General features: G+C 40.2%; 1 protein-coding gene across 2 annotated transcripts in view; it reads right to left on the minus strand.

The window, feature by feature from the left end:
* Window positions 1–11,696: 11,696 nt before the first annotated feature.
* Window positions 11,697–27,103, minus strand: part of TSHR (thyroid stimulating hormone receptor) — a 172,741-nt gene continuing 157,334 nt past the window's right edge. Inside the window, exons 9-10 of one of the 2 annotated variants that reach the window (XM_065871471.1) lie at window positions 16,395–16,583; window positions 11,697–14,252 (exon numbers count right to left, since the gene is read on the minus strand). In XM_065871471.1, coding sequence (XP_065727543.1) covers window positions 12,839–14,252; window positions 16,395–16,583 — 1,603 coding nt within the window. In that variant the 3' untranslated portion in view covers window positions 11,697–12,838. The remainder of the gene's footprint in view (window positions 14,253–16,394; window positions 16,584–27,103) is intronic. The other variant, XM_065871472.1, reaches the window with a different exon arrangement.

Raw genomic sequence — 27,103 nt, forward strand, 5'->3', positions numbered from 1 at the left:
TGGCTGTGGGTTTGTCATATATGGCCTTTATTATGTTGAGGAAAGTTCCCTCCATGCTTCCTCTCTGGACGGTTTTTATCATAAATGGGTGTTGAATTTTGTCAAAAGCTTTTTCTGCATCTATTGAGATGATCATATGGTGTTTCTCCTTCAGTTTGTTAATATGGTTTATCACATTGATTGATTTGCATATATTGAAGAATCCCTGCATTCCTGGGATAAACCCCACTTGATCATGGTGTATGATCCTTTTAATGTGCTTTTGGATTCTGTTTGCTAGTATTTTGTTGAGGATTTTTGCATCTGTGTTCATCAGTGATATTGGCCTGTAGTTTTCTTTCTTTTTGACATCTTTGTCTGGTTTTGATATCAGGGTGACGGTAGCCTCGTAGAATGAGTTAGGTAGTGTTCCTCCCTCTGCTATATTTTGGAAGAGTTCGAGAAGGATAGGTTTTAGCTCTTCTTTAAATGTTTGATAGAATTCCCCTGTGAAGCCATCTGGTCCTGGGCTTTTGTTTTTGGAAGATTTTTAATCACAGTCTTAATTTCAGTGCTTGTGATTGGTCTGTTCATATCTTCTGTTTCTTCCTGGTGCAGTCTTGGTAGGTTGTGCTTTTCTAAGAATTTGTCCATTTCTTCCAGGTTGTCCATTTTATTGGCATATAGTTTCTTGTATTAATCTCTCATGATCCTTTGTATTTCTGCAGTGTCAGTTGTTACTTCTCCTTTTTCATTTCTAATTCTATTGATTTGAGTCTTCTCCCTTTTTTTCTTGATGAGTCTGGCTAATGGTTTATCAATTTTGTTTATCTGCTCAAATAACCAGCTTTTCGTTTTATTGCTATCATTTCCTTCATTTCCTTTTCATTTATTTCTGATCTGATCTTTATCATTTCTTACCTTCTGCTAACTTTTGGGTTATTTTTGTTCTTATTTTTCTAATTGCTTTAGGTATAAGGTTAGGTTGTTTTTTTGAGTTGTTTCTGGAGGTAGGATTGTATTGCTATAAAGTTCCCTCTTAGAACTGCTTTTGCTGCATCCCATAGGTTTTGAGTCCTTGTGTTTTCAGTGTCATTTGTTTCTAAGTATCTTTTGATTTCCTCTTTGATTTCTTCAGTGATCTCTTGGTTATTTAGCAGTGTATTGTTTAGCCTCCATGTGTTTGTATTTTTTACAGATCTTTTCCTGTAATTGATATCTAGTCTCATAGCGTTGTGGTTGGAAAAGATACTTGATACGATTTCAATTTTCTTAAATTTACCAACGCTTGATTTGTGACCCAGGATATGATCTATCCTGGAGAATGTTCCATGAGCACTTGAGAAGAAAGTGTATTCCGTTATTTTTGGATGGAATGTCCTGTAAATATCCATTAAGTCCATCTTGTTTACTGTATCATTTATATCTTGTGTTTTCTTTTTAATTTTCATTTTGGATGATCTGTCCATGGGTGAAAGTGGGGTGTTAAAGTCCCCTAGTATGATTGTGTTACTGTCGATTTCCCCTTTTATGGCTGTTAGCATTTGCCTTATGTATTGAGGTGCTCCTATGTTGGGTGCATAAATATTTACAACTGTTATAGCTTCTTCTTGGATTGATCCCTTGATCATTATGTAGTGTCCTTCTTGGTCTCTTATAATAGTCTTTATTTTAAAGTCCATTTTGTCTCATATAAGAATTGGTGCTCCAGCTTTCTTTTTTTTTTTTTCTTTTTTTGGCGGTACACGGGCCTCTCACCACTGCGGCCTCTCCCTTTGTGGAGCACAGGCTCCGGACGCACAGGCCCAGTGGCCACGGCCCACAGGCCCGTCTGTTCTTCAGCATATGGGATCCTCCCGGACCGGGGCACGAACCCGCATCCCCTGCATCGGCAGGTGGACCCCCAACCACTGCACCACCAGGGAAGCCCCTCCAGCTTTCTTTTGATTTCCTTTTGCATGGAATATCTTTTTCATCCCCTCACTTTCAGTCTGTATGTGTCCCTAGGTCTGAAGAGGGTGTCTTGTAGGCAGCATGTATATGGGTCTTGTTTTTGTATCCATTCAGCCAGTCTCTGTCTTTTGGTTGGAGCATTTAATCCATTTACATAAGGTAGTTATTGACATGTATGTTCCTGTACCATTTTCTTAATTGTTTTGGGTTTTTTATTGTAGGTCTTTTCCTTCTCTTGTGCTTCCTGCCTAGAGAAGTTCATTTAGCATTTGTTGTAAAGCTTGTTTGGTGGTGCTGAATTCTCTTAGCTTTTGCTTGTCTGTAAAGGTTTTAATTTCTCCATCGAATCTGAATGAGATCCTTGCTGGTAGAGTAATCTTGGTTGTAGGTTTTTCTGTTTCATTACTTTAAATATGTCCTGCCACTCCCTTCTGGCTTGCAGAGTTTCTGCCGAAAGATCAGCTGTTAACCTTATGGGGATTCCCTTGTATGCTTTTAATAGTTTTTCTTTGTATTTAATTTTGATACTTTGATTAATATGTGTCTTGGCATGCTTCTCCTTGGATTTTTCCTGTATGGGACTCTCTGCACTTACTGGACTTGGCTGACTATTTCCTTTCCCATATTAGGGAAGTTTTCAACTATAATCTCTCCAAATGTTTCCTCAGTCCCTTTCTTTTCCTCTTCTTCTTATGGGACCCCTATAATTTGAATGTTGACACATTTAATGTTGTCCCAGAGGTCTCTAAGACTGTCCTCAATTCTTTTCATCCTTCTTTCTTTATTCTGCTCTGCAGTAGTTATTTCCACTATTTTATCTTCCAGGTCACTTATCTGTTCTTCTGGCTCAGTTATTCTGCTATTGATTCCTTATAGAGAATTTTAAATTTCATTTATTGTGTTGTTCATCATTGTTTGTTTGCTCTTTTGTTCTTCTCGGTCCTTTTTAAATGTTTCTTGTATTTTCTCCTTTCTGTTTCCAAGATTTTGGATCATCTTTACTATCATTACTCTGAATTCTTTTTCAGGTAGATGGCTTATTTCCTCTTCATTCGTTTGGCCTGGTGAGTTTTTACCTCGCTCCTCCATCTGCTGTATATTTATTTTTTCTCATTTTGCTTAACTTACTGTGTTTGGGGTCTCCTTTTCACAGCCTGCAGGTTCGTAGTTCCCATTGTTTTTGGTGTCTGCCCCCAGTGGCTAAGGTTGGTTCAGCGGGTTGTGTAGGCTTCCTGGTGGAGGGGACTGGTGCCTGTGTCCTGGTGGATGAGGCTGGATCTTGCCTTTCTGGTGGGCAGCACTGCGTCTGGTGGTGTGTTTTTGGGTGTCTGTGACCTTATTATGATTTTAGGCAGCCTCTCTGCTAATGGGTTGTGTTGTGTTTCTGTCTTGCTAGTTGTTTGGCATAGGGTGTCCAGCACTGTAGCTTGCTGGTTGTTGAGTCGAGCTGGGTCTTAGTGTTGAGATGGAGATCTCTGGGAGACCTTTCACCGTTTGATATTACGTGGAGCTGGGAGGTCTCTGGTGCACCAATGTCCTGAACTCAGCTCTCCCACCTCAGAGGCACAGGCCTGACACCCGGCTGGAGCACCAAGACCCTGTCCGCCACATGGTTTTTGGGAAGTCTGATGTCTTCTGCCAGTGTTCAGTAGGTGTTCTGTAGGAGTTTTTCCACATGTAGTTGTATTTCTGATGTATTTGTGGGGAGGAAGGTCATCTCCACATCTTACTCCTCTGCCATCTTGAAGGTCTCCTCTCTTTTTTATTTAAAAAAGTTTTTATTGGGGTATAGTTGATTTACAATGTTGTGTAAGTTTCAGATGTACAGCAAGGTGAACCTGTTTTACATATACATATATCCACTCTTTTTAAGATTCTTTTCCCATATAGGCCATTACAGCCTCTTGAGTAGTGTTCCCTGTGCTCTACAGTAGGTTCTTAATAATTATCTATTTTATGTATAGTAGTGTATATGTGTCAATCCCAATCTTCCAATTTATCCCTCCCCACCCCTTATCCCCTGGTAACCACATGTTTATTTTCTACATCTGAAACTGTATTTCTGTTTTGTAGATAAGTTCATTTGTAGCCTTTTTTTAGATTCCACATATAATTGATACCATATGATATTTGTCTTTCTCTAACTTCACTCAGTATGACAATCTCTAGGTCCATCCATGTTGCTGCAATTGGCATTACTTTGTTCTTTTTTATGGCTGAGTAATATTCCATTGTATATAGGTACCACATCTTCTTTATCCTAAATGAATTACTTTTAACAGAACATTTAGAACAGCTCTGAAACCTATAGTAAGAACCATAACAGGGTTACTATATACATATACACATATCTATGTGTGTGTTAGCTATTAATAAAGTGGTTTTTTTTTTAATTAATTAATTTATTTTTGGCTGTGTTGGGCTTTGTTGCTGCACGTGGCCTTTCTTTTAGTTGTGCCGAGCGAGGTCTCCTCTTCGTTGCGGTTCATGGGCTTCTCATTGCGGTGGTCTCTCTTGCTGTGGAGCATGGGCTCTAGGCACGCGGGCTTCAGTAGTTGTGGTACGTGGGCTCAGTAGTTGTGACTTGTGGGCTCTAGAGCGCAGGCTCAGTATTTGTGGCGCACGTGCTTAGTTGCTCTGAAGCATGTGGGATCTTCCCTGACCAGGGCTCAAACCCATGACCCCTGCATTAGCAGGCAGATTCTTAACCACTGTGCCACCAGGGAAGCCCCTAATAAAGTGTTTTTAAAGTTTAGGATTTAAGAACTCGTGTCTTCCCAAAAGAATTAGATGCTTCTGGACACTTCTAACCATTGATTTTGTAGTGGTTATTATTAACTTATCAAAAAGTTAAAGAATCCTTCTGCAGAAATGGTAGGCATTACTAAGCAACTGCTGTAAGAGGCAACCATATAAATATGAAATTATTAGCCCCTGCATTTCCTTTTCAACTGAGGGAGATGATAAAAAGCACCAGCCACACATTTCTTTCTCATTATATGTAATTAATCCTGAACCATTCAACCACTGGTACTACTACACTCTGCACCTTCTCACTTTCTCCATCACCAGTCTATGATGATGATTCCTGAAAAGTTTCTGAATATATCCTAGATGCAGCATATAGGCCCCTTTCCCCATTTTAATAGTGGCATGAGGGCCAAAGAAATGGTACTTTTAGGACATGAAGAGGGATAGAAAAGAATGAATAGGTTTGAAAGAGAGTATTGGGACTAGGATAGGATGGAAGGGTCAGTGTAGATTGAGGGTCTTCTAGATGGAAGACAGGGTGTGGCTGTAGGGTGAGTGGGTACCATGGGTGCCATTTAGGCTGGATGGTCAAACAGTTAAAGAAGCAGAAGAAAATGCTTTAATTTCCTCCAACTGTTGCTCCCACTAGTGGCTCAAGTGTATTAATGAAAATGAAATCAAGTAGTAACTTGGATACATCTCTGGGAAGACCTGTGAGTGCCAGAGGTGTGCTCACTTTTTCCTTTTCTCCAGAGTTGGCCTACAGATGGTGAAAACAGGTGTGATGTCAGGCATCTCCTCTTTCATCTGGACCATGGCATCGACTGGTCACAGTATCTCATTTCTCCAACGTTTGCTGAAGCTATTAATACTTCCCCTGGTTCCTCTTCTGTCAAAGTGCTTAAAGAACACTTAGAGAAATCAGAAAAATATCTGAGAGCAAACAGAGCGAAATGGTTCTAATTTGTTATTAAAAAAAAAAATCTTAGGAGTCCCATATTCCCACAGATCCACAAATCATCTGCCCATATCTCGTTTGACAATATCTAAATTTGTCTGCTATCATTCCAGAAGTCTTTTCCACATGGTGTCCGGGGAACTGATGTGGAATGTAATAAAATTTAGGCCTGGGATTTGCTAAAAAGAAACAGGGATGAAACTAGTCTTGTTTTTCTCAAACTTTTACCTCATCTGTTTAATACGGCCCTTGCTGAGAAACTTGAAACGCTTCCTAGAGAACTGAGGCTCTTTCAGACCGTTTTGCAACTGGCTTTGGGGTTAGTCCTTAAATTGCAGTGCCCGTGGTGAAAGAAACCTGAGTCACAGGAATGAGTTATAAATAGGCTTTTATCAAAACGCTTCCCATCCAATGGGCAGATCTATAGTGCTGTTTTTGATTGTAAATTTCTCGATGACTACAATCCTTTATTTGTATCCCATTATGGTGAATTATTAATACATCACTACAAGGTTTCCATATGCCTGAGCCATTTTTATAGTGCATTGTGACTCTAAACCCCCAAGATGGGCTATAAGGAACCATGTTATGTTTTTTAAGACCAGCAGGTACAGCGCTGAGATACAATTAAAGTTTTTATTGTGTGCTGTCCAATAGCAATTGTCCTTCACCTTCCTAATCCCTCTCCATCTAAAATACTTCAATAAATGAAACAGAATATTCCTAAATATTCCCAAAATAGATTCCAAAATTATGCTAAATGGGTGATGAAATTGAAGTTGTTTACACTATCTTAGTTTCCTCTCCTTTATTCAGAGTTTTTCTTTTTACTTACTAAATTCGAATTTCATATAACAATTAGTTGCTTCATTCTCCCTATGCAACTTACAGCAATGCATTTAAGGGAAACAGAAATTCTGATTTAATGTGATTAGACTGTCTAATAGAATAAATTCTGAAGGGCTTTTACTTTCTTAGTGTTTAGTTTACTTGATATTGCTGCAAATTAGGCACTTTAAAACTCATGGCTTAGATTTGTCACATCCTAAAAATCTAAATTTCATAATGGTCAGATTACTGTTCAAGTGACCTTCAATGTGATATCTGCCTCCCTCTTATAGCTCTAAACATATAATAACTCAATTACCTGATAAAATTGACCATTCTGCACCTTTCTTTAAATGATACATTTTAATTATTATCTTAAAGAATAATATTATTATAATAATTTCCATTCCAATGTCTTTAAAAAGTATGCATATGATAAAAAATTAGCAGTACAGAGGAGCACCAGTTGAAAAGTTTTCATCTATGTTAGTCACCTTGGGCTGCCATAACAAAATACCACACAGTGGGTGGCTTAAACAACAGAATTTTATTTTCTTACAGTTCTGGAGGCTAAAAGTCTAAGATTGAAGTGCTGTCAGATTCCGTTTCTGGTATGGGCTCTCTTCCTGGCTTGCAAATGGCCATCTTCTCACTCTGTCCTCCCATGACCTTTTCTGTGTGTGCACAAGAATGAGAGCAAGCTGTGGTGTCTCTTCTTCTTCTTATAAGGACACAAGTCCAATGGGATTACGCCCTTACCCTTATGACTGCATTTAACATTAATTACCTCCAAAAACGTCCTATTCCAAATACAGTTATGTTGGGGGTTAGGACTTCAACATATGAATCTGGGAGGACTCAATTCAGCCCCTAACAGTACTCAATCCCTAGTCCCAATCCCTAGAAAACTACTTTTAGCCATTTTCTGATTTTAGTTCTTCTGGTGGTTGTTATTGTATTACTATTATATACTTAGGTACCTGTTACTTGAACTATAGATATTTAGACAATGTATCTTTTGTCTGCACATAAGGGAGATTAGGAAATTCGTTGATTTAGCATAATCTCCTAACTTTCAGCCTTAAAATTTGGAGGCTGGTATTAATTTTAAGTTTTTCAGTTGGTCAACTTTATAACCTTAGAAAATAAACTTCTATTTCTTATTCTGTTAACTGTGGACATCTTCCCTCCCTCCACACTGTGTAAGATAGGGAATTAGCTCCTTTATCATGTCCTGCTCCTCTCCCTTCCCCCTCCCCCTCCTGACTTTTGTCAGCAGTACCATTACTTTGACGTGTCAAGGCTTGTAATATTTATATTCTATTGGTAAATATAAGTGAGCCATATAATTTGATTCTAAAAATGTTTAGAGAATTATGACACACAAATATTATTAACTGTGAAACCAGGAGTGTGTTGCGATTCATTGAAAAGGAAATTACGTCATATCTGAAGTACAACTTCAAGTAATTTTTCAGATGGGATATATAGGTGGTGTTAGAAAATGACACTTCTGAAAATATAAAATAAACATTTTTTTCAAAGGTTTTACTCAACTTAAAAGTTGATGAAGGGCTTCCCTGGTGGCACAGTGGTTAAGAATCCGCCTTCCAATGCAGGGGACACGGGTTCAATTCCTGGCCCGGGAAGATCCCACACACTGCGGAGCACCTAGGCCCGCGCACCACAACTACCGAGCCTGTGTTCTGGAGCCCGCGAGCCACAACTACTGAAGCCCGCATGCCTACAGCCCGTGCTCTGCAACAAGATAAGCCATCGCAATGAGAAGCCTGCGCACCTCAAAGAAGATCCAGTGCAGCCAAAAGTAAAAAAATTAAAAAAAAAAAAAAAAGTTGATGAAGATATTAGCAAATTGTCAAAAGTGGTCCCAAAAAAAGCACTTAAGAAGCTAAGTATCTATAAGCAATTTTAAGTGTTAGGATAAAACTACTGGGTTAGATATAAAACTGGTTAATATCCAATGGGGCCACAAACCATGCAGAAGTTAGCTGAATCTCTATCAGATCAAAACCATTTGCACAAGTTAACCTCTGTCCTTACCAAGTTGTAAAATAGCCTGAACAATAGGAAGTCAAGCCCAATACTGCACTGAAAACACACCAAAAAAAGTTATCTTTTTGCTTATTTCCAAGTGTTGGATAATTTTTCTGAAATAAGTAAACTTTCTAAGTACTTGTAATATGAACATGTTATTATTTTGCCCTTCCACTTGGATGCACATTTGGCTAGGTATAGTATCCTGGATTTAAATTTTTTCCCCACAGCATTGAAAGTGTTGTTCCATTGACCTCTAGTATACAATTTGTTAACTTGAATTAAAGGTGACTCTGCTTGTTAATTCTTTACAATACCTGACGTTTTTCTCTCTTTCTCTCTTGATTCGCTCTCAAACATTTTAGATCTCCCCTTTACTTTTGGTGTTCTGACATTTTATATGGACTGTTCTACACGTGAGTCTTTTTCATTCACCCCCTGCCCCCTTAGTACTAAGGAGACACTATCAATCTTAATTAGTTCAAGAAAGTTTCTTCCTTCTGTTGCTCTGGTATTATTACATTTTCTCTAAAACTCCTATTAGACATATGTTGGACTTTGAGACTAATCCTCTGTATCTTTCAACTTTTGTCAAATATTTCACACCTTTATTTATTTGTTCATTTTAGATTTCTTCTACTTTAACTCCTAGTCCTTCTATTAAAGCTCTTGGCTTTGGCAATCCCATTTTAAATTTGCCAAAACTCCTTCTCATTTTTGATTATTACTTTTTAAAAAAATAGTAGCTTGCAATTGTTTTGGGGCCCAGTATTTTCTCAAATTTCTCTGATGTTATCAGTTACAAATTTAAAAATAATACCGTGTTTCTGAACTGTCTTTTCTAGGAAAATGTTCTCTTTGTTCAATTTGGTCTTTTTTTGGGCTATTGATATGCAGTTCATCTTTCTCAAATGTCTGATAATTATTGTGGTTCATTTTTATTTTTGAATAAAGGATGAGAATGGTTAATGTCAGCTGATGGCGTAGATCTTTCTCCCCCAAGATGCCTGTCCCTGACTGGACACTGATGTTGATGCGTCTGTGTCAATGACCAGGCTTCACTTTATGATGTGAGGGCAGGAAGTGGGCAAATGGGCTAGGTTCCCTGCTTCCTGCCCCCTGCCCCAGACCAGGGACTTAGCCCTATCTACACTGAACATTCACTTTCTTTAAGATAAGTTTCTTGATTTCAACCTAGGGCAAACACTGAATGTGTCAGTTGTTCTATCTAAATGGAGTGAGAGGGGATGGGAGGGGCCAGGTGAGATGGACTGGCAGTTAATTACATAGTTAGCCTCTCAGTCCTGTGACCTTCAGGCTTAGGGGTGTCTTAGGACTCTGCAAGGAAGAACACATCCTTCTACAGCTACAGCCTTATCCTGTATGTTCTAGGCTGCGGCCTTCTCCACTCTAAGTTATCCACCAACTCAAGGCCAGAAACTTTCCATCTTTCAGAAAGTCATCAAAGACTTGGGTGTGTTGTTGGTACCATTTCTCCTGTTTACAATACAGTTTTGGCTTGATTCCATTTTATATTTTCTCACTGCCATTTCAGTGGAATTTGAAAAAGGAAGATTGATAGATGCCAGAACTCATCCATCACTTTGAACTGGAACTCTATATCTTTTGAAGTAGAACGTATTGCTACCAAGCTTTTCTTGTCCCTTTAGGTATTCAGAATGAATGAGAATCACACCACTGTGTTATGATACAGTTTTTTCTCCAAAATCTTCAAGCAGTGAGGAGTATTTGTTCTCAAACTGTTATTGTTTTTAATTCTTATGATTCCAGTTTCATCTTCTTGCCCTCACTTTTACTTTATTGCCCCTCTCATGGTGCTGCCTTGTAATAGACTCTCCTTTTCTAATCAGCTGCTTCTGATATGCAGCGGATTATCCATAGAGCAAGAGTCAAACTTTGAGGGTTTCTTGAGAGACACTCCTTTGAGCCACATGCTTAAATTTTAGGGCATGAATTTTTGTGACATCTATTGTGACTGACTTGAGGCTGTTTGTCCTCACTGATTTGGGTCTATCTTTAGATAGTTGAAATCTTTAGATAGTTGCCAGATAAAGTGAACTCTGACCAGGTCTTGTAGATTTTTTATCTTCATTAGAGCACTATATAAATTCCTAGTGTCAACACCAATCGTCGTTTTTCCCTTAGATGTCATTGCCTCTCAATGAATCATAATTCATTTCACCATGAGTAAATTTTTTCACATAAAGACCATTTTCAACCAAGATACAATATTATACTTATTAGTAGTCAATAATTTATTTATTAATATGGATTTATTAGCCAATGTGCCAGTTTTTTTCCTGTCTTTAGTTTTAACACATATAATAATAACTAAAGAAGCTCACAAATTACAAAAAGCAATACTTTAGGACTCAGCATAGTCATTTCATAGGAAGAAAATTTACTTCATGTCGCAAATGCAAATTTTAGCAACAATTCTGTCGAAGTTACTTTTCTAGGACTGTTTCCAAAGCATTATTTCAACTACTCAAGATAAAACACATTATTTATCAGGATGTGGTATTTCAAAATGTTACAGATGAGAAATACATGTCAAAGGTAACACATTTGTTTAATTTCATTAGTTACAAGTGAACTGGTGGATTAGTCATGATTTTAGGTGTGTGTAATATTTCTACTAAGACATCTAATCCATGTCTCACTGATAATCAGGAATGGGTATGGCTATTGAGAGTTTCCAGGTAAGTCAGGGTCACCATCTCTGGGGACCCACTGGGCCCACTTGCCCCACTCCATAGACTTAACACAAGCTTTTAATTCATGCTGTGGTTTTAATGCACAGTGTGGTTCATGAGCACTGAGAAGCAAATGCCATCTCTCTTTGGGATGAAATTAAGGGACTGTCTTGACAGATAACCTGGAGAATACATCTATAGATAAAAATCCTGACCATATTAAGTAAGGGAGCACTGTTAGGGAATAAAGATTTTATGTCCAGTGGTCAACAAGGTTGGAAAGAGCTGGCAGTTTCAGAGAGAAGAAACCTCTCTTTAGTACTGTATTGTGGGTCAGAAAAGGCTAAGTAAAGAAACCAATCCCTGAAGACAGGTTAAATGTTTGAAGTGAACCTGCACAGTGAAGTAGTAACTCTAAATAACAAGCATTTGCAAAACCACCCTAACCCTAATTCTATTGTGTGAATATCAATCTGGTTTTGGCCTGATAATTATAGCTGTGTAGATCTAATAATTAGATGAGTGGTTCAGAGCCAACCCAATATGGTCACTCAATAGAATTTCTGGTTCGGACATCATAACCAAAAATGAAACAAAGAAAAAATTTCCTGGGTCATATGTCTAGGCTCCAAAGAGAAGGAGACGGCACATTGTTTTTCCTACAAGATAGGAAAAACAGATTCTGCTTCCTTATTGTTTTTCTTTCTCTTTGTCATGGCAACCTATGTTTTGAGGGGAAAGGGATATACATGGAGTTTCAAAACTGGAAGAGGCCATCAACCTCCTTCATTTCTACAGACTTTAGAAGCCCAGTAATTTGCCCAAGATCCAATAGTAAATTAGTGTCCAGCCTGCTTTATTAATCAGTGGGAGATCTAGTGTGCCCCGCTCATAATTCCCACTTGTCACTATTTATAAGTACTTTCTAGAGTTCACATCTTTAATGCCAGAAGACTGGCCAAGAAGAGTAATTCTTAGTCTGCTCAGCCACAACAGCTGAAATCTTGCCAGTTTTTCCAGGCAACAGTTGGGTCACATCAGGTAGATTCTTGTGCAGAGATGATTAAGTTTCAGAGTCTGAAAAAACAACTCAAATCTACACCTTCCCCCTCATTCGTATGTCAAAATAGCTGTTCCTTGCATGATGTTCTGCTTGACTTTTCAGTTTCTAGGGACTCACATTCTCTTGGGTTGTATCAGGGAACATGAAGTGGAACTAAACCAACATGGGGCCAGTTTTATCTTGTGGTCACCAACCAAGTTAATAGCATTTGCCATTTGCTGAATCTTTAGTATGAAATGCCGTATGAAAGTGAGAAAACTCAATGTCAACATGGCTCAGGTGATATTTATTAAGCATTTTATACAATGTCATCACTGCACTTAGCATCCAGCAACTCTTCCAGAAAGTATACATTACTTGGATATCACCTGGGATTCAGACATGTCGGTAGCCTCTCTACCTTCTTGGAGGCAATGATTAGGTTAATGCTAGTCCCTCTCCAGAGCTGAACACTACCTGCAGGTTGGGTCAACTGTGTGTTTTGTCAGTGGTTGGAATGCATGCTCAAGAAACCAGCCCAAGTCCCCCTACCACTTATAAAACTGTTTGCTTATACTCTTCTGAGATTTGGTCCTGCTTATTTGGGGTTAGATGGGAGTTTTCAAGCAGTTCATAGTTGTCCTGCATGTTGGGGAGACTTTGCCTCATGTCTTGGGTAACCTTTTGGACCTGAATACCGGTGCTGTTCTTTGCAGAAATTCTCTGACCCCGGTATGCCTGAGCCTGACGTTTACAGATACCGAACTTGCTGAGCAAGATAAACACATCCCTCTGGAAGGCTTTGGTGAAAATGGCATAGAGGAATGGATTGGCACAGGAGTTAAGTGGGTAGAAAAGAACCAGCAAGATTTTGGAGTTGGTAACGGTGATGAGAGGCTTGTTCATAAGTGCTGACAGAGCATAGAATGAGATTGGGGCCATGCACATGAAGTCAGTGAAGATCAACACAGCCATCCTTTTGGCAATTTTGGTGTCTTTGTCTCCCGGGTTGTACTGGGGATTCCGGACTGTGATGTAGATCTTCACGTAACAGGAGCAGACGATGATAAAGGCAACTATGTTGAGCAACAGAACAAGGATAATATATGCCAGGGCAAGAGGAGTCTCGGTGTCCATGGGCAGGCAGATACTGACCTTAGCATAGCTGCTTATTCCCACCAAAGGGAGCAGGGCGAGCAAGAAGCAGCAAACCCAGCCCCCAACCATGATGGCGTAGGCGTGCCTGAGGCGGATCTTGCGGTCCAGGCGCATGGCGAAGGTGATGGCGTACCAGCGCTCCAGGGTGATGACTGTCAGTGTGTACACTGACAATTCGCTGGCAAAGACGGTGAAGAAACCAGCTGCGTTGCACCCAGGGCCTGTCTGCCAGTCGATGGCGTGGTTGTAGTACTCAGACTGCGTGTAGAGGTCCACGGAGGCTATGAGTAGCAGGTACATCCCCATGCAGAAATCTGCAAAGGCCAAGTTGCACATGAGAAAGCGTGGGACGGTCAGTTTGTAGTGGCTCGTGAGCAGGATGACCAGGACAAAGACATTGCCCAGGAGAGCCAGCAGACTAACAAACCACACCACAATTCTCAGGAATTTGTAGCCCATTATGTCTTCACAGGGGTTGAACTCATCCGACCTGGGGGTACACACCATGTCTTCACTGCCCCCACACACGGTGTAGTCATAATGGCTGTCAAAGGCCTGTAGGGTCTCTTCCTGGGGGTTTTTGAGCTCTTGGCCAAAACCAATGATCTCATCCTCTTGTTCTTCTAAGAAGACGTAATAATGAGAGTTGCTGTGGGTATCCTGGAACTCGTAGTTTTCCTTGTACCCAGTGCTGCCGTCACCCAGATCCTCTTCATATTCTTGGTCGAGGGGACCATTTAAAGCTTTCACAGATTTTCTCTGACGCAGGCTCCGAATACTGCTCTCATTACACATTAAAGACTCAAGGATTCTGCAAGGCAGTAGATATAAGTCACCACTTGCTGAAAACCCTCTAATAGTCCCCACAACACTTAGCAAAATATGCACACTACTTCGTATGATATACACGATTCTGTGAGATTCTACATGATATGGTCAGGCCTGTCTCTCCTATGTCATTTCCTATAACCCTCCCCTCTCCAAGTGTGATCCACTGACATTGGTCCTTATTTCTCGTCTGCAACCAGTTCAAGAACAGCAGTGACTTAAAAAAAAAAAGGATGGATGCTAGAGCCAGTCTGCCTAGGTTAGGATCTGATTCTACTATTTACTGGCTGTTTCATCTTGGGTAGGTCTATGAACATTCGTTTATTCATTTGTAGAACGGGATAGGGAGAGTATCTATTTCATTTTGTATTGTTAAAGGATTAGATGACTTTATCATTTTGAAGTTCTTATGACAGCACCTGGAACATTGTTAGTGCCATGTATATTTTGGTTACTATTATTATTTTTCCTCTTCAGAGCTTTAGAATTCCATGTTCCCTTTGCCTGAAAAACTCATGGCTGCCTCTACTCATTATTCAGTTTTAAACTCAGATTTTCTTTCCTCAGAAGAGGCTTCCTTTGTTTTCCTTAATACATTGCCTGAGCCTTGTGTTTATTTTCTTCACAGCACTATCTAACATCTTCTTATTTGTTTGCCTGTTTCTTTTCTGACTTCCCATTCTAGAACGTAAACAAAATGCAAGAAGGCTCTTGCTGTGGATAGGACAGTGCCAGGCACATAACAGGTGCTCAATAAATATTTATTGAACAAATGCATAAATGGACACTATTGTGCAGACATGCTTATGGAAGTAAGATTTAGTGTTTCACTAGCTCTCCAGACTGATATCAAAAGGGATTCTTTTTTTTTTTTTGGCCACGCCACGTGGCATGCAGGATCTTAGTTCCTCGACCAGGGATCGAACCAGTGCCCACTGCAGTGGAAGCACAGAGTCTTAACCCCTGGACCACCAGGGAATTCCCCAAATGGGATTCTTTAACTGGCTTTAGTTGCTGAGCAGATTCATCTATTGAGCTCTGCTTAAAATGCCCGGTGGACTGCCTATTCCAACCTGTTTGGAGGTTGACGAGAAATCTGGATCCTGCCCTCGGGGTCCACTTTAGCCTCCCACCCGTCCCTGGTCCCTTTTCTGCTCAGGGCTGGCTGACACCGTCCCCATATCCCACTCCTAGTTTTCTGCAGCTGTTATGCCCCCAGTAGCTTTCTTTGCACAGCTGTTCAACTTTCCTGTTTGCTTCTATCCCCGCAGCTAGATCCCAACTTATTTACAACTGCTAGTCTGAGTGCAGGAAGTCAACCCGCAGATATTATATAGAAACCAAGAGGGAGTGAATAAGAGATAAATGAAGAACAGACACAAAAGGGGAAATGATGCAGAGTGAAACTGTAGGTGAAGACAAGATTCAGAGAGAGCATGGGAGAAAAAGAAGGCCATCCCTCTTTTGCAGCTTCACAAGCAGCCTGTTAATAAAATAATACATATTATGAGAAATTAAATTCCAGGTCATGGTGATAGGTGTTTTCTACTCAGTTTCTCATTTGCTCTTCTCAAAACCTCTGTAAATGGTAGCATTACGGTCTCCCTTCACAAAGGCTCAGGAAGGTTAAGTGAGTAGAGTGGGATAACACAGTTAGGAAGTGGCAAAGCTGGGACACAAACCCAGGTGACTACAAAGCCCACACTGTAACCAGGGAGCTGTGACATTTGCAAGGCCTGAACTGACCAGGTAATCCAATTGCTTGTGTTGTTCCTAAGTTTGTCCTCATAGTTGTGGCACCTAATATGGGTTGGGTCTGGAGGCCAGAAGTCATGTCGTGTAACCTCTACAAGATTCTGCATGATCTGGTTATTCCTGCCTCTCCTACATCATCACCTAAAATCCTTCCCTCCCCTGCTGTGATCCAGCGACACAGGCCTTATTTCTTATCTGCAACCACTTTCGGTCTCCAGTCACTGTGTCCCATGAACTTCATGTCTCTGACAGATGTTTCCAAATTCTTCTCCATCTGGTTTTCAAACCACAGAGCTTCTTCCTCAAACCCAGAAATTAATTAAACTTCCACCAAAGCCTTTTGTCACTTATTCCAGACACTGCCACTTACCCTCTGATTTTCTTCTGATTCTTAAAAGCACAGCAGTGGCTGGGATAAGAAAGGTCAGCCCGTGTGAGATGAAGGAAACTCAAGGAAAGTGGAAGTTTCTTTAGAGTCCAAGTGTTTCTTGCTATCAATTCCTTCAGGTGTTCCAGGCCTTTGGATGGCAGGGCAGTAACACTGGTATGAGAGACATCCCTGGGAGGGAGAGAACAGTGATACAGAGAGATGGTGAGCCGCCAGGGCCTTCCAGTTCTTGGCGAGAAAGACAGACAGGCCTGAGATTAATGGGGAGATGACATGATGCTTTCTGCTGCAGAATATGCACTCTGAGTTATTACACACAGCCACTGGTCTAAGGACGGATATTATGCTTCTAAGTTGGTATGTTGCAAGGGACTTCCATTTTTATTGTTTAGAACTCCAGGATCTATCAGTACAAATAATACATAGTTCAGCAGACATTTTGTTTTACCCATTACAATAGACACAAACTCTTGGAATCAGAGATGGATGTCAATTTTACTCTGGAAAACTACATCATATAACTACTAAATGGTCTCAAGAGGCAAGAGAAATAAATTTGAACAGGCTCAGAGGGGCCTAAATTGCTCCCAGTCTCTGTGGGGGCTAGGGTTTTGGGATTGATAAAGTGTTCATCGATATGGATCAATACCAGTATCATGAAAGTCTTCTCCTAATGATGTGGAACTTGGGAGTCATAACCAATTACATGGTGACTTCATGACTCAGAACAATCTCGCCACAGATTCTTTAGAAGGCTCTAAATGTATTCCGGGAAAGAAAACTCCAGTATTTATATTAACAATTTGAAATGAGATTCAGATTGAGGTGGTGAGGCTGGGGACAGTGTAGACATTAGTGTCAGTTACTAAAGTAGAATTAATTCATGGCTTTTAGTGTGACATCTTCTGCTCTTTTCTCAGTCCCACAGAATCCAGGTTACATATCTTGCTCCATCATTTTTACTTGTGTTGAGTAACAGCCTGAGTAAGACCATAAATATTTAAACTAACATCTCTCTTATTTTATATTTTATCAATTGAATTAAATTGACCTTCATTAAATATTCCTTTCTTTACAATAATATTTTTAATGTTTCATGTAATTAGTAATGACTGATTAGCAAATGAAATCCAATATTTTCAACTTCTACTCCACATTATTGTAATTGGACTTAGCTGGGATTTACATTCTCAGGGTTCAAGGCTGCTAGAACTTGCAACTTGCTTTTTATAAACAGGAAGCTTGAGTATTAACCCCATTCACTGCAGAACTGTGATTATTGGGGGGAGGGTGTCATGTTCGCTATTTTGTTTTATATTTAATTTTAAAATTCCATATTTCAGCATTTCCCAAACTTGCCTGGGGGTAATAATTACCCTTGGTGCTTGTTACTGTATGATCCCCAGGTGATTTTTAACATTAAGCAAGTACATTTGGAAAACTGGCCTAAATGAATAACTTTGTGGTTAGTGAGAGAGTTGAGGAATTAAGCCCAGCTGTGAGGTAAATGAGGCTGGACTTTGCTCTCCTGCCTCATCTTCCTTTGGATGCATCTTTCTCTTTCAGCCGTGTGTCTTCATGGTGTGGCCATCTTTATGCCTCCGGTTTTCTGGAGGCCACTTACGTGTCTCTTTTCTGTCGGTGAAACAAGAGAGCATCTCTTGGCTCCTTTTTTCTGCTTTGCTGTCTGTTGGATACACTGATTGATTGTGTATATTCATCTGAAAGAGTTTATCCTTCCAAGTAGTGCGTTTGCGTTTATATATATATATATATATATATATATATATATATCCTCAAGTCCATTCTCTAGTAGGTCTGTGTCTTTAAATAGATATTTCTTGAGAAAACACTTTAGTAACCATTCCTGTTACTGCATGACAAAATACCCCCAAACTAAATGGCATCAAACAACAATCTTTTTATTACAAGCATAGCTTTTGTGGGCCAGGAATTTGAACAGGGCAGGGAGGGGATGGTTTGTGTCTGCTCTGTGCTGTCTGGGACTCAGCCGGGAAGACTTGAAGGTTAGGACAGCTCAGTGGCTGGGGGCTGGGATTATCACCAGTCTCCTTCATATCTTCAGGTCTCTGGAGTCTTTGAACACAAATCCAGGTGCAGCAACCCCTCCAGGAACTCGTTAGCAATCTGAGGGGTGGGGGGAGGAATTTACTCCCTGATTTGTCTGAGTGTCTGCAATGAGCGTTTCCCAGGTAGCCTCTAGTTGGGTCCTGGTGGGGCTGAATTGGGAAGGCATTTTTGGAAAATGTGTGTAAACTTTGTGATGGAAACACTGTAACATAATTGGTACTTGGCATATAGTAGGTGTTCAATGTTAATGCCCTCCTTGCCACAATCTGGAGTTTAAGCTCAAGTCAGAAGCAAGGAACCAAGCAAATACAGCTCCAGCCCAGATCTTGGCTTATATAGTCAACTGCTTATTTGACATTTCCATATGGATTTTTCACAGGCATCTCCAACTTGACAGATCCATCCCAAATTTAGCTTCTAATCCCCCACCCTGACACCAACCTGCTCCTCGTCCATTTAATCGAGCAAAATACAGGGATTTGAACTCCAGAAGAGCTCGTATTTGCATCTGTAATGGAAGTTCTCTGGTTCAAGCTAACAGCATCTCTTGCTGTGGTAGTTTTCTTGTCAGCTCTTACTTCCTTCCAGTCCATTCTCCACACAGCAGTAGAGCAGTCGTAACATATGGGTGGAGCAAGGTCATTCTCCTGCTCAAGACCTTGCAGTGACTTCCTAATATACATGAATAACATCTACTCTTCATACAATGCTTGTCAAGGCCCTGCAGATCTGGCCCTTGCCTTCCTCTCCAACCTCATCTCAGGGCCATAGACTGCTTACAGCCCAAATTAGAATCTCTCTGGAGCCGTCTCACTCCCCACAGGCATGAGCCACTTGATGTAGCTCTAAGTATCCATTAAGCCTACTGCTCCTAAAGTACTCTGAGGTATGGCCCTCTCCTGATGTAGGCTGCTGCACTGGTGCTACTTCAGCCCTTACAGAGTCAAGCAAGGGGAACAACGGCTTCCCCTTCAACCTCTCCTTTTAAAAAAATTTAACCTCTGTTGCAGAGATCTACAGTTTCAATCAGACAGCTCTGAGTGTTGCAGAAAGGAAAGTAGGAGCTCCTATACTTCCCAGTGGAGGTAGCACTGCCTCTCTTTTCAAAATTACCCAGTGGAATGATTCTTCCCTCTAAGCCTGCTGGTATTTCTTTATTTCCTGCCCACCAAGTGCCATCTTCCAGGGCTTATGTCCTTGTGGATTCTCTCTTGTCCTTGTTCAGTATTCATGCCATGAATGTTTACAGTAAAATGTGATTGAGCTAGACCCCCAATCAGATTTCAGCTCTGCTGTTTATGGGTCTACAGTGTCACGGTTCTCATAACTACCACCTTAGTTTAGGTCTGAATTACATTTCAACTGAGTTTTGCTAAAACTTCCTGACTCGTCTCCCAGAAAGTGTCTACTAATTCTGCCTTCAGACTTAGGACAGGATGTTCTTTCTAAAACTTGGAAAGAACAAGTTTTGTTGCTTTCCAGCTTGAAACCCATGGTTCCTCCAATGTCTACAGTTCACGCTTCTCTAAGTCTCTGCCCTCTCTCCAGCGCAAGTCTCTTCCTGAATTCTGTGTTGTCTTCTTTCTTGGTTTTCTCCCTCATTTCACTGGAGTACATTTTCTTCCTTCCTTCTTTCCTCCCTCCCTCCCTCTCTCTCTCTCCCTCTCTCCCTCTCTCTCTCTCTTTCCTTCATTCTTTCTTTTCTTCATTCCTTCCTTTCTTTCTTTTCTTTTTCTTTTCCCGGCTTACAAGATCTTAGTTCCCTCACCAGGGATTGAACCCGCGCCCTCGGTGGTGAAAGTGCAGAGTCCAAACCACTGGACCACCAGGGAATTCCCTGGAGTACATTTCCAAGTAATTTTTTGGAGGTCATATATGCAAGATATTTTCTGAGTCCTTCTATGACTGAAAATGACTTTTTTCCCTACTCTTGTATTCAATTGACACTTTACCTGGCTATAAATTTTAGGTTGCAAATCACTTTTCTTCAGAATTCTAAAGGCTTTACTCTATTGAATTCTAGCACCCAGTGTTGCTTTTGGTAAGTACGGTGCCATTCAGGTTCTTATTCTTTGGTCATTTTTTTTTAAAACATCTTTATTGGAGTATAATTGCTTTACAATGGTGTGTTAGTTTCTGCTGTATAACAAAGTGAATCAGCTATCAGTATACATATATCCCCATGTCCCCTCCCTCTTGCGTCTCCCTCCCACCCTCCCTATCCCACCCCTCTAGGTGGTCACAAAGCACCGAGCTGATCTCCCTGTGCTATGTGGCTGCTTCCCACTAGCTATCTATTTTACATTTGGTAGTGTATATATGTCCATGACACTTTCTCACTTTGTCCCAGCTTACCCTTCCCCCTCCTTGTGTCCTCAAGTCCATTCTCTACCTCTGTGTCTTTATTCCTGTCCTGCCCCTAGGTTCTTCAGAACCATTTTTCTTTTTTTTTTAAATTCCATATATTCTTTGGTCATTGATGTGATTTTACTCTGACAGCTTTTATAGCCTTCTCTCTCTCTCAGCTTTATTGAGATATAATTGACATATATTACGTTCAAGGTGTACAACATGATGATTTGAGATATGTATATATTGTGAAATAATTATATGGCCTTCTCTTCCCTGCTGTGAGATTTCATGAAAGTGTGCCTTGATATAGATATAGATCTTTTTTCATTTATTGTGCTGGACACTGGGATAGAGGGGTCCCTTCAATCTGGAGACCTGTGCTCTTCACCTGTAAGACAATTTTTGGTATTGTTTCCAGGATAACTTGTGCCTTGGAATAACACAATAACTTGAGTTTCTTCCCTGGAATTCCTGGTAAGTGGAAAAGGACCATCCTGGAACCATCAGACATATCTCCATCTTTTCTTATAATTTTCTGCTATTATTTTTATTGAATCTTCTGGTAAAATTCCTTGACTGTATCTTCCATCTCATCTACTGAATTAAAAAAATTAATTAAAACAATGTCTAACTTTATTGAGGTATAATTGACAAATAAAAATTGTATATATTTATGGTGTACAAAGTGCTGTTCTGATGCATGTATACACTGTGAAATGATTACCACAGTCAAGCTAATGAACATATCCATCACCTCACACAGATGTAGTGTGGTGAGAACACTTAAGATTTACTCTCAGCAAATTTCAAGTATGCGATATAGTATTAACTATAGTCACCATGCTGTGTATTAGACAGTCAGAATTTAACACTGCATAACTGAAACTTTGTACCTCTTGACCCACATTTTCCTATTTCCCTCATCCCCCATCCCCTGGCAACCACCATTCTACTGTTACTATGAATTCAACTTTTTTTAGATTCCACAAATAAGAGGAATCATGCAGTATTTGTCTTTCTGTGCCTGGCTTTGAATTTTTTAATTTTAGCTTGATGAGAGCTGGGACTCTGCCTGTTCTGTTTATCGCTATATTTTTCGCACACAGACTGGTGCTTAGAAGACAGAAGGCTCTGAATATATACTTGTCAAATACGTTTTTAAAGAGTGCTTTCCTGTTTTATCTTCCTTTTTTATAGCATGTTTGAGGACGCGTACACACAGTTAGGAGCATGAGTTTTCAATTCACACTATCTGGATTTGTATTTTGGCTTCCCCACTTACTATCAGTTACTTAACACTTTGTGCCTCATCTTCTTGAACAGCAACTGACAGTGTGTTGTCAATGAATATTAGCCATTATTATCATTACTGTTATAGGGATAAAACATCTTCTCAGATTTATCTCAGGTCACTAATTGTTGCTTTGTAAAAAGTTCTTTTCTGTTCTCTTTAGCGTCTTTGGTTCCTCCAGACTCATCCCCCTCCCCACCCCCACCCCCATTTGTTTTTCTTGGTTTTGATCTTTCACTTTAGAAGCATTCTTTGGCTTGTGTTCCTTGGTATCACATTCATGCTGAAGAATGAGGCACTGAAAATCTGATAGGGAGCTTGTCTACCCGTAGCCTGTGCTTTAGGGCAATTCTGTGGGGAGATGGCCATTATGCTGTTGAACCCTAAAATGCCAATGTGGAGGTCTTTTTTGTTTTAGAGTTTTTCAACTTCTTCAGAAAAAAGACTTCAATCTCCAGCTTAGAGGGGAGGTACTTGGCTGTTGCTGTTTTGCATGAATGGGGTGGAGGGTTACCATTTCCAGACAGAGACCTTCAATTAATCCTTTTGTTTTTAGTCCCACGTCTCTTGCCACATGTCACATCCATCACTGCTAAATCTCATACCCTTCAGAGATTCTGCAGGGCAAGGAAGTTGCCTCTGAATATATGCTCCGTGTGGGTTTTGCCTCCTTCTCCTCTGCCTTTTTTCCCCCCAGAATTCTGTAGCTCTCCAGACCATCCATTTGCCCTCACCCGTCTTCTTTGTCCTTGTTGATTTATGTACATTAAAATTTTCTTTCCCATCTTTTAAGAGGGATCTCGGGAGGGAGAAGAAATAAAGGCTTAAGTTCAATGCATCATCTTTGACTTTTAATCACTACTCCATTTAGCATGCAGAAGTGTGCAAGAGCTGAGAATGAATACTTGTTGAGTGCTGAGCCACACTGGACAATCTCCAAATCTGGAGCTGTTGGAGAAAGAGCCTCGGTCTGAAGAAATCCTCAGACTTAACAAGGCAGGGATCATTTTAAGTTATTTGAAACTGTATCTTTTCACATTCATCTACATTTTTATTTGACCACTTTGAATCCAGAATTTCCTAATAGTGTATCTTTCCTAAAATAAATCCTTCAAAATATAGTTTAATTTTTAAATTTTGGTTTTGAAGTGATAACAATATGGAGAGTAGCTATCAGCTGTTAAAGGACCCGAATTCCTTTGTGAATGCAGCCATATCGAATGAAGCCTACTAGCTGGAGGGCCTCCCTCTCTCTTACTGACTGGCACTTTCCACAAGGAGCTCATCAAGTGATGGGCACTGAACTTCAAGAGAATTTGTCTCTAGCAAGTATTTGCTCACAAAACAGAATGCAGCTGAGCTGAGCCTGGCAGACAGTTTGACGTCTAATTGCCGAGGTCATGGGAACCATCTCAAGTTAAGTGTCTAATGAAAGTAACAGGACCTGAATTTGGAGAGAGTGAGGCCTGCAGGGTTATATACTGGGCAAGAATATCACCAAATTTTAAGGATGCCAGGAAAAAGAAAAGACCCAACTGATATTTGATGTCATAGGAAGAACAAATTGCTCCTCAGAAGCAATTAGGTGCTCTAGCATCCCCAAACATTGGAACAGTTTCTATTTTTTTGTGAGATATTTTGTCATTATCAAATACACGATTAACCTTTGATGAATTCAACTGCAAATTAAATAAGCACTAATCGGCTTGCCAATGTTTCAGCAGCAATTGCAAGTCTCTTTTATGTTTGCTTGTAATGAATGTGGGGTTTTCTAAAGGTCAGTATGTAGAAGCTGATCCATTATAAATGTGTAGTCACATCTGTAAATTGGTAGATGAAATGCATCTAAGAGCAGAAAGAAGATTAACTTACTGCTTAAAAAGCAGTTTAATTAATTTATTGATACTGAGTTAAAAATAACTAGGGCTTAAAAGCTATAAGTTCAAGACAGTGAGCTTGTTTAATTATTTGTTTAAAATTTTAAAACAGCATGTGCATTTATTCAATAAGTATTTATTGATTGCTTTCTATGTCTCAGGTACAGTTCTAGAATCTAGGGTTATAGCAGTTGACTAAACATGCAGAAATTCCTGCTCTTCTTATGCTTACATTCTAGAGAGAGGGATAATTTTTTCTAAAAAGTAACAGTATGTTAGATGATAACGATAAGTACCATGGGGAGAAGCAATACGGAGTAGGGGAAAGGAAGAGCCCAGAGGTAGGTCACAATTAGAGATGGGGAAGGGTGTCAGGGAAGACCTCACTGAGGAGTTGGTTGAGCGAAGATCTGAAGGAGATGAGGGAGAGAGCCATAGTTATATCTGGGAAAGAGCCTTCCAGGCAGAGAGACTAGTCAGTGCAAAGTCCTAGGGATGAGTGTACCTGGTATGTTTAAACAAGCAGAGAGGCCAGTATGGCTGGAGCTGAGACAGTGGGGGGTTAGGAAATGTGGAAGAAGATGTCAGAGAGGTAATGGGGAGCCAGATCATGTGTGCCTTGTAGGCCATCAAAAGGACTTTGTCTTTTCATCACAGTGAGATCAAAAGCCTTCAGAGGAATGGTACAATCTGACTTATTTTAAAAGGATCAAACTACTGCTTTGAGAATAAACCAAAGGGAGCAAAGGGTGGAAACAATGAGACCAACAATAGACAAGATGGTACCTTGGACCAGAGTGGTAGCAGTGGAGATGCTGAGAATTGTTGGAGTTTGTATAGATTTAAAAGGTACAACCAATGGGATTTTCTGATGGATTTGGATATGGGGTCTGAGAGAAAGTGAGGTCAAGAATGACTCCATGACATATGGTCTGCAGCTGGAAGAATGGAGTCGCCATTTCCTGAGCTGGGGAAGGCTGAAGGTAGAGCAAATTTGGAGGAATGGTCAGAGGTCTAGTTTTGACAGGTCAAGTTTGAGATGCCTATGAGACATCCAGGTGGCAGTGTCAAGTAGGCAGTGTGTTATAAGTCTGGAATTTGGTAGACTTGTCTGGATTGGAGACTTCTATTTAGATATCACAGGCATTATGCAAAGCCATATGAGTAGATGAGATCACCAAGGGCACGAATAAAGAGAGATAAAAAGATGGCCACAGGTGGAACGCCGGGGTACTCCAACAACAAGAGATCAGGAAGAAGAGGGAGAACCAGAGAGGGAGACTGGGAAGGAGCAATCAGAGGTGTGGAGAAAAACCAAGAGAGAGTGGTGTCTTGGAAGCCAGAAGAAGAAGGTTTTGTAAGGAGGATGAAGTCATCAACCTAGTTAAATGCTTCTGAGACACAAACTAAGAATTGGCCGTTTGATTTAGCAACTGTGGAAGTCACTGGTGACCTTGAAAAGAGCAGTTTTGGTGGCATGGTGAAAACGTGATTGGAGTGAGCTTAACAGGGATTGGGAGAGAGGATTTAGGATTCTAGCCACCTCTTTTGTGATGTCTTGTTACAAAAGGACACAGAGGTAGATATGGAGTTGAAGGGATATTTTAAAATTATAAGTAGTTCAGTATATAGTCCTGAAAGTTAAAGTATCTTCTAAAAATAAAAGAACACTTAAAAATAATAATAACTCTTTAAAGTCATCAAATATTCAATCAGTGCTCCAAGAGAGGCAAGGTAGTTGTCTCACTGGAGTCAGAAGCCAAGTTGACCTAAGTATTTCAGCTGACTGATATGTCTCTTAGGTGTCTTTTAATCCATAGGCTCAAGAAATATTGTTTTAAGATGGGAGAAACAATAGCACGTTTAAATGTTCATGGGAGATAATCCAGTAAAGAGGAAAATATAGATGCTATGGGACAGAAGGGCAAGGATTGCCGAAGCAATGCCCTTGAATTGCTGAGAGGGCATGGGACCCAAGACCTTGGTGAAGGGCCCAGCCTTAAAAAGTGACTTAAAATTCAGGAGAGGAGACAGAGGATGTAGACATAGATACAGGAAGGTGGGTAGATATGGTGGTGGGAGCATGAGGAATTCTCTTCTGATTGATTTTATTCTAAATGAAATGGAAGTCAAGGTGATCAGCTGGGCATGAGAATGAGAGAGGACTAGAGAATTGAGGAGAGGGGAGGAGGTCTGACATGTTCATCTGGGAGAGTGCCTAGGGAAATGGGATGTTATGTACAGCACTTGGGGCCCACCTGGGGTGAATGATTTAAAATGAAACCACTTGCCAAGCCCACCTGCAAAAGTCCAGGCCCACAGTAGGTGGGAATTGGACTTAACCAAGGTAGGGTTTTTCTATGCAAGGATGATAGAGAGAGGGTCAAGGTAGTTAGTTGGCTGTGTGTACAAATCAGTGCTTATAATGATAGATATGGAATCTAAGCTTCATAAGGAAGAAATGAAGACTTGAGAGAGGTGAAAGACAGTGAAATATTAGTAATAGACTGTAGCTCCTAGTAAGACCAGAGAATTAAAGGAATGACTGTATTAGAAGGAAACATGTGGAAAGACAGCAGAATGTTTGAGACTGAGATTATGAAGGGTTTGGAATCATTGGCCATGGACCTGAAGTCTAGAGGTAGAGTGGAGGACAAGGTTACTGGAGTGGAAGTCAGAGGCCAGGAGGACAAGGTTACTAGAGTGGAAGTCAGAGGCCAAGGTATAGGAAAGAAGATCCACATGGATACTGAAATCAACAAAAATTATGAAAGGAGTAGTGTTAGAGGAATCAGTAACAGTACATCAGGTGCTGAGAGCTTCAAGAAATGAGATAGAGTAAGTTTGGAGTTCACAAATCACAACAAAAAAGATATTTGGGTGGTAAATCAACTATACTTGAATAAAAAAATATTTTTTAAAAAAAGAAAGAAAATAAAACAAAAGTAAAAAAAAAATAAAGGTTTGTATAGAATTCACACCAAAAAAAGAGTGGTTAAAAAAAATAAAAGTGTATTTGGGTGGTAATGTTTGAGGGCACGAGAGTCAAAGGTGGGGAGAGGTTTTAAGGAGGAGGAGAG

This window comes from Phocoena phocoena, chromosome 2 (assembly GCF_963924675.1).
Source record: "Phocoena phocoena chromosome 2, mPhoPho1.1, whole genome shotgun sequence".
NCBI classification, from domain to species: Eukaryota; Metazoa; Chordata; class Mammalia; order Artiodactyla; family Phocoenidae; genus Phocoena; species Phocoena phocoena.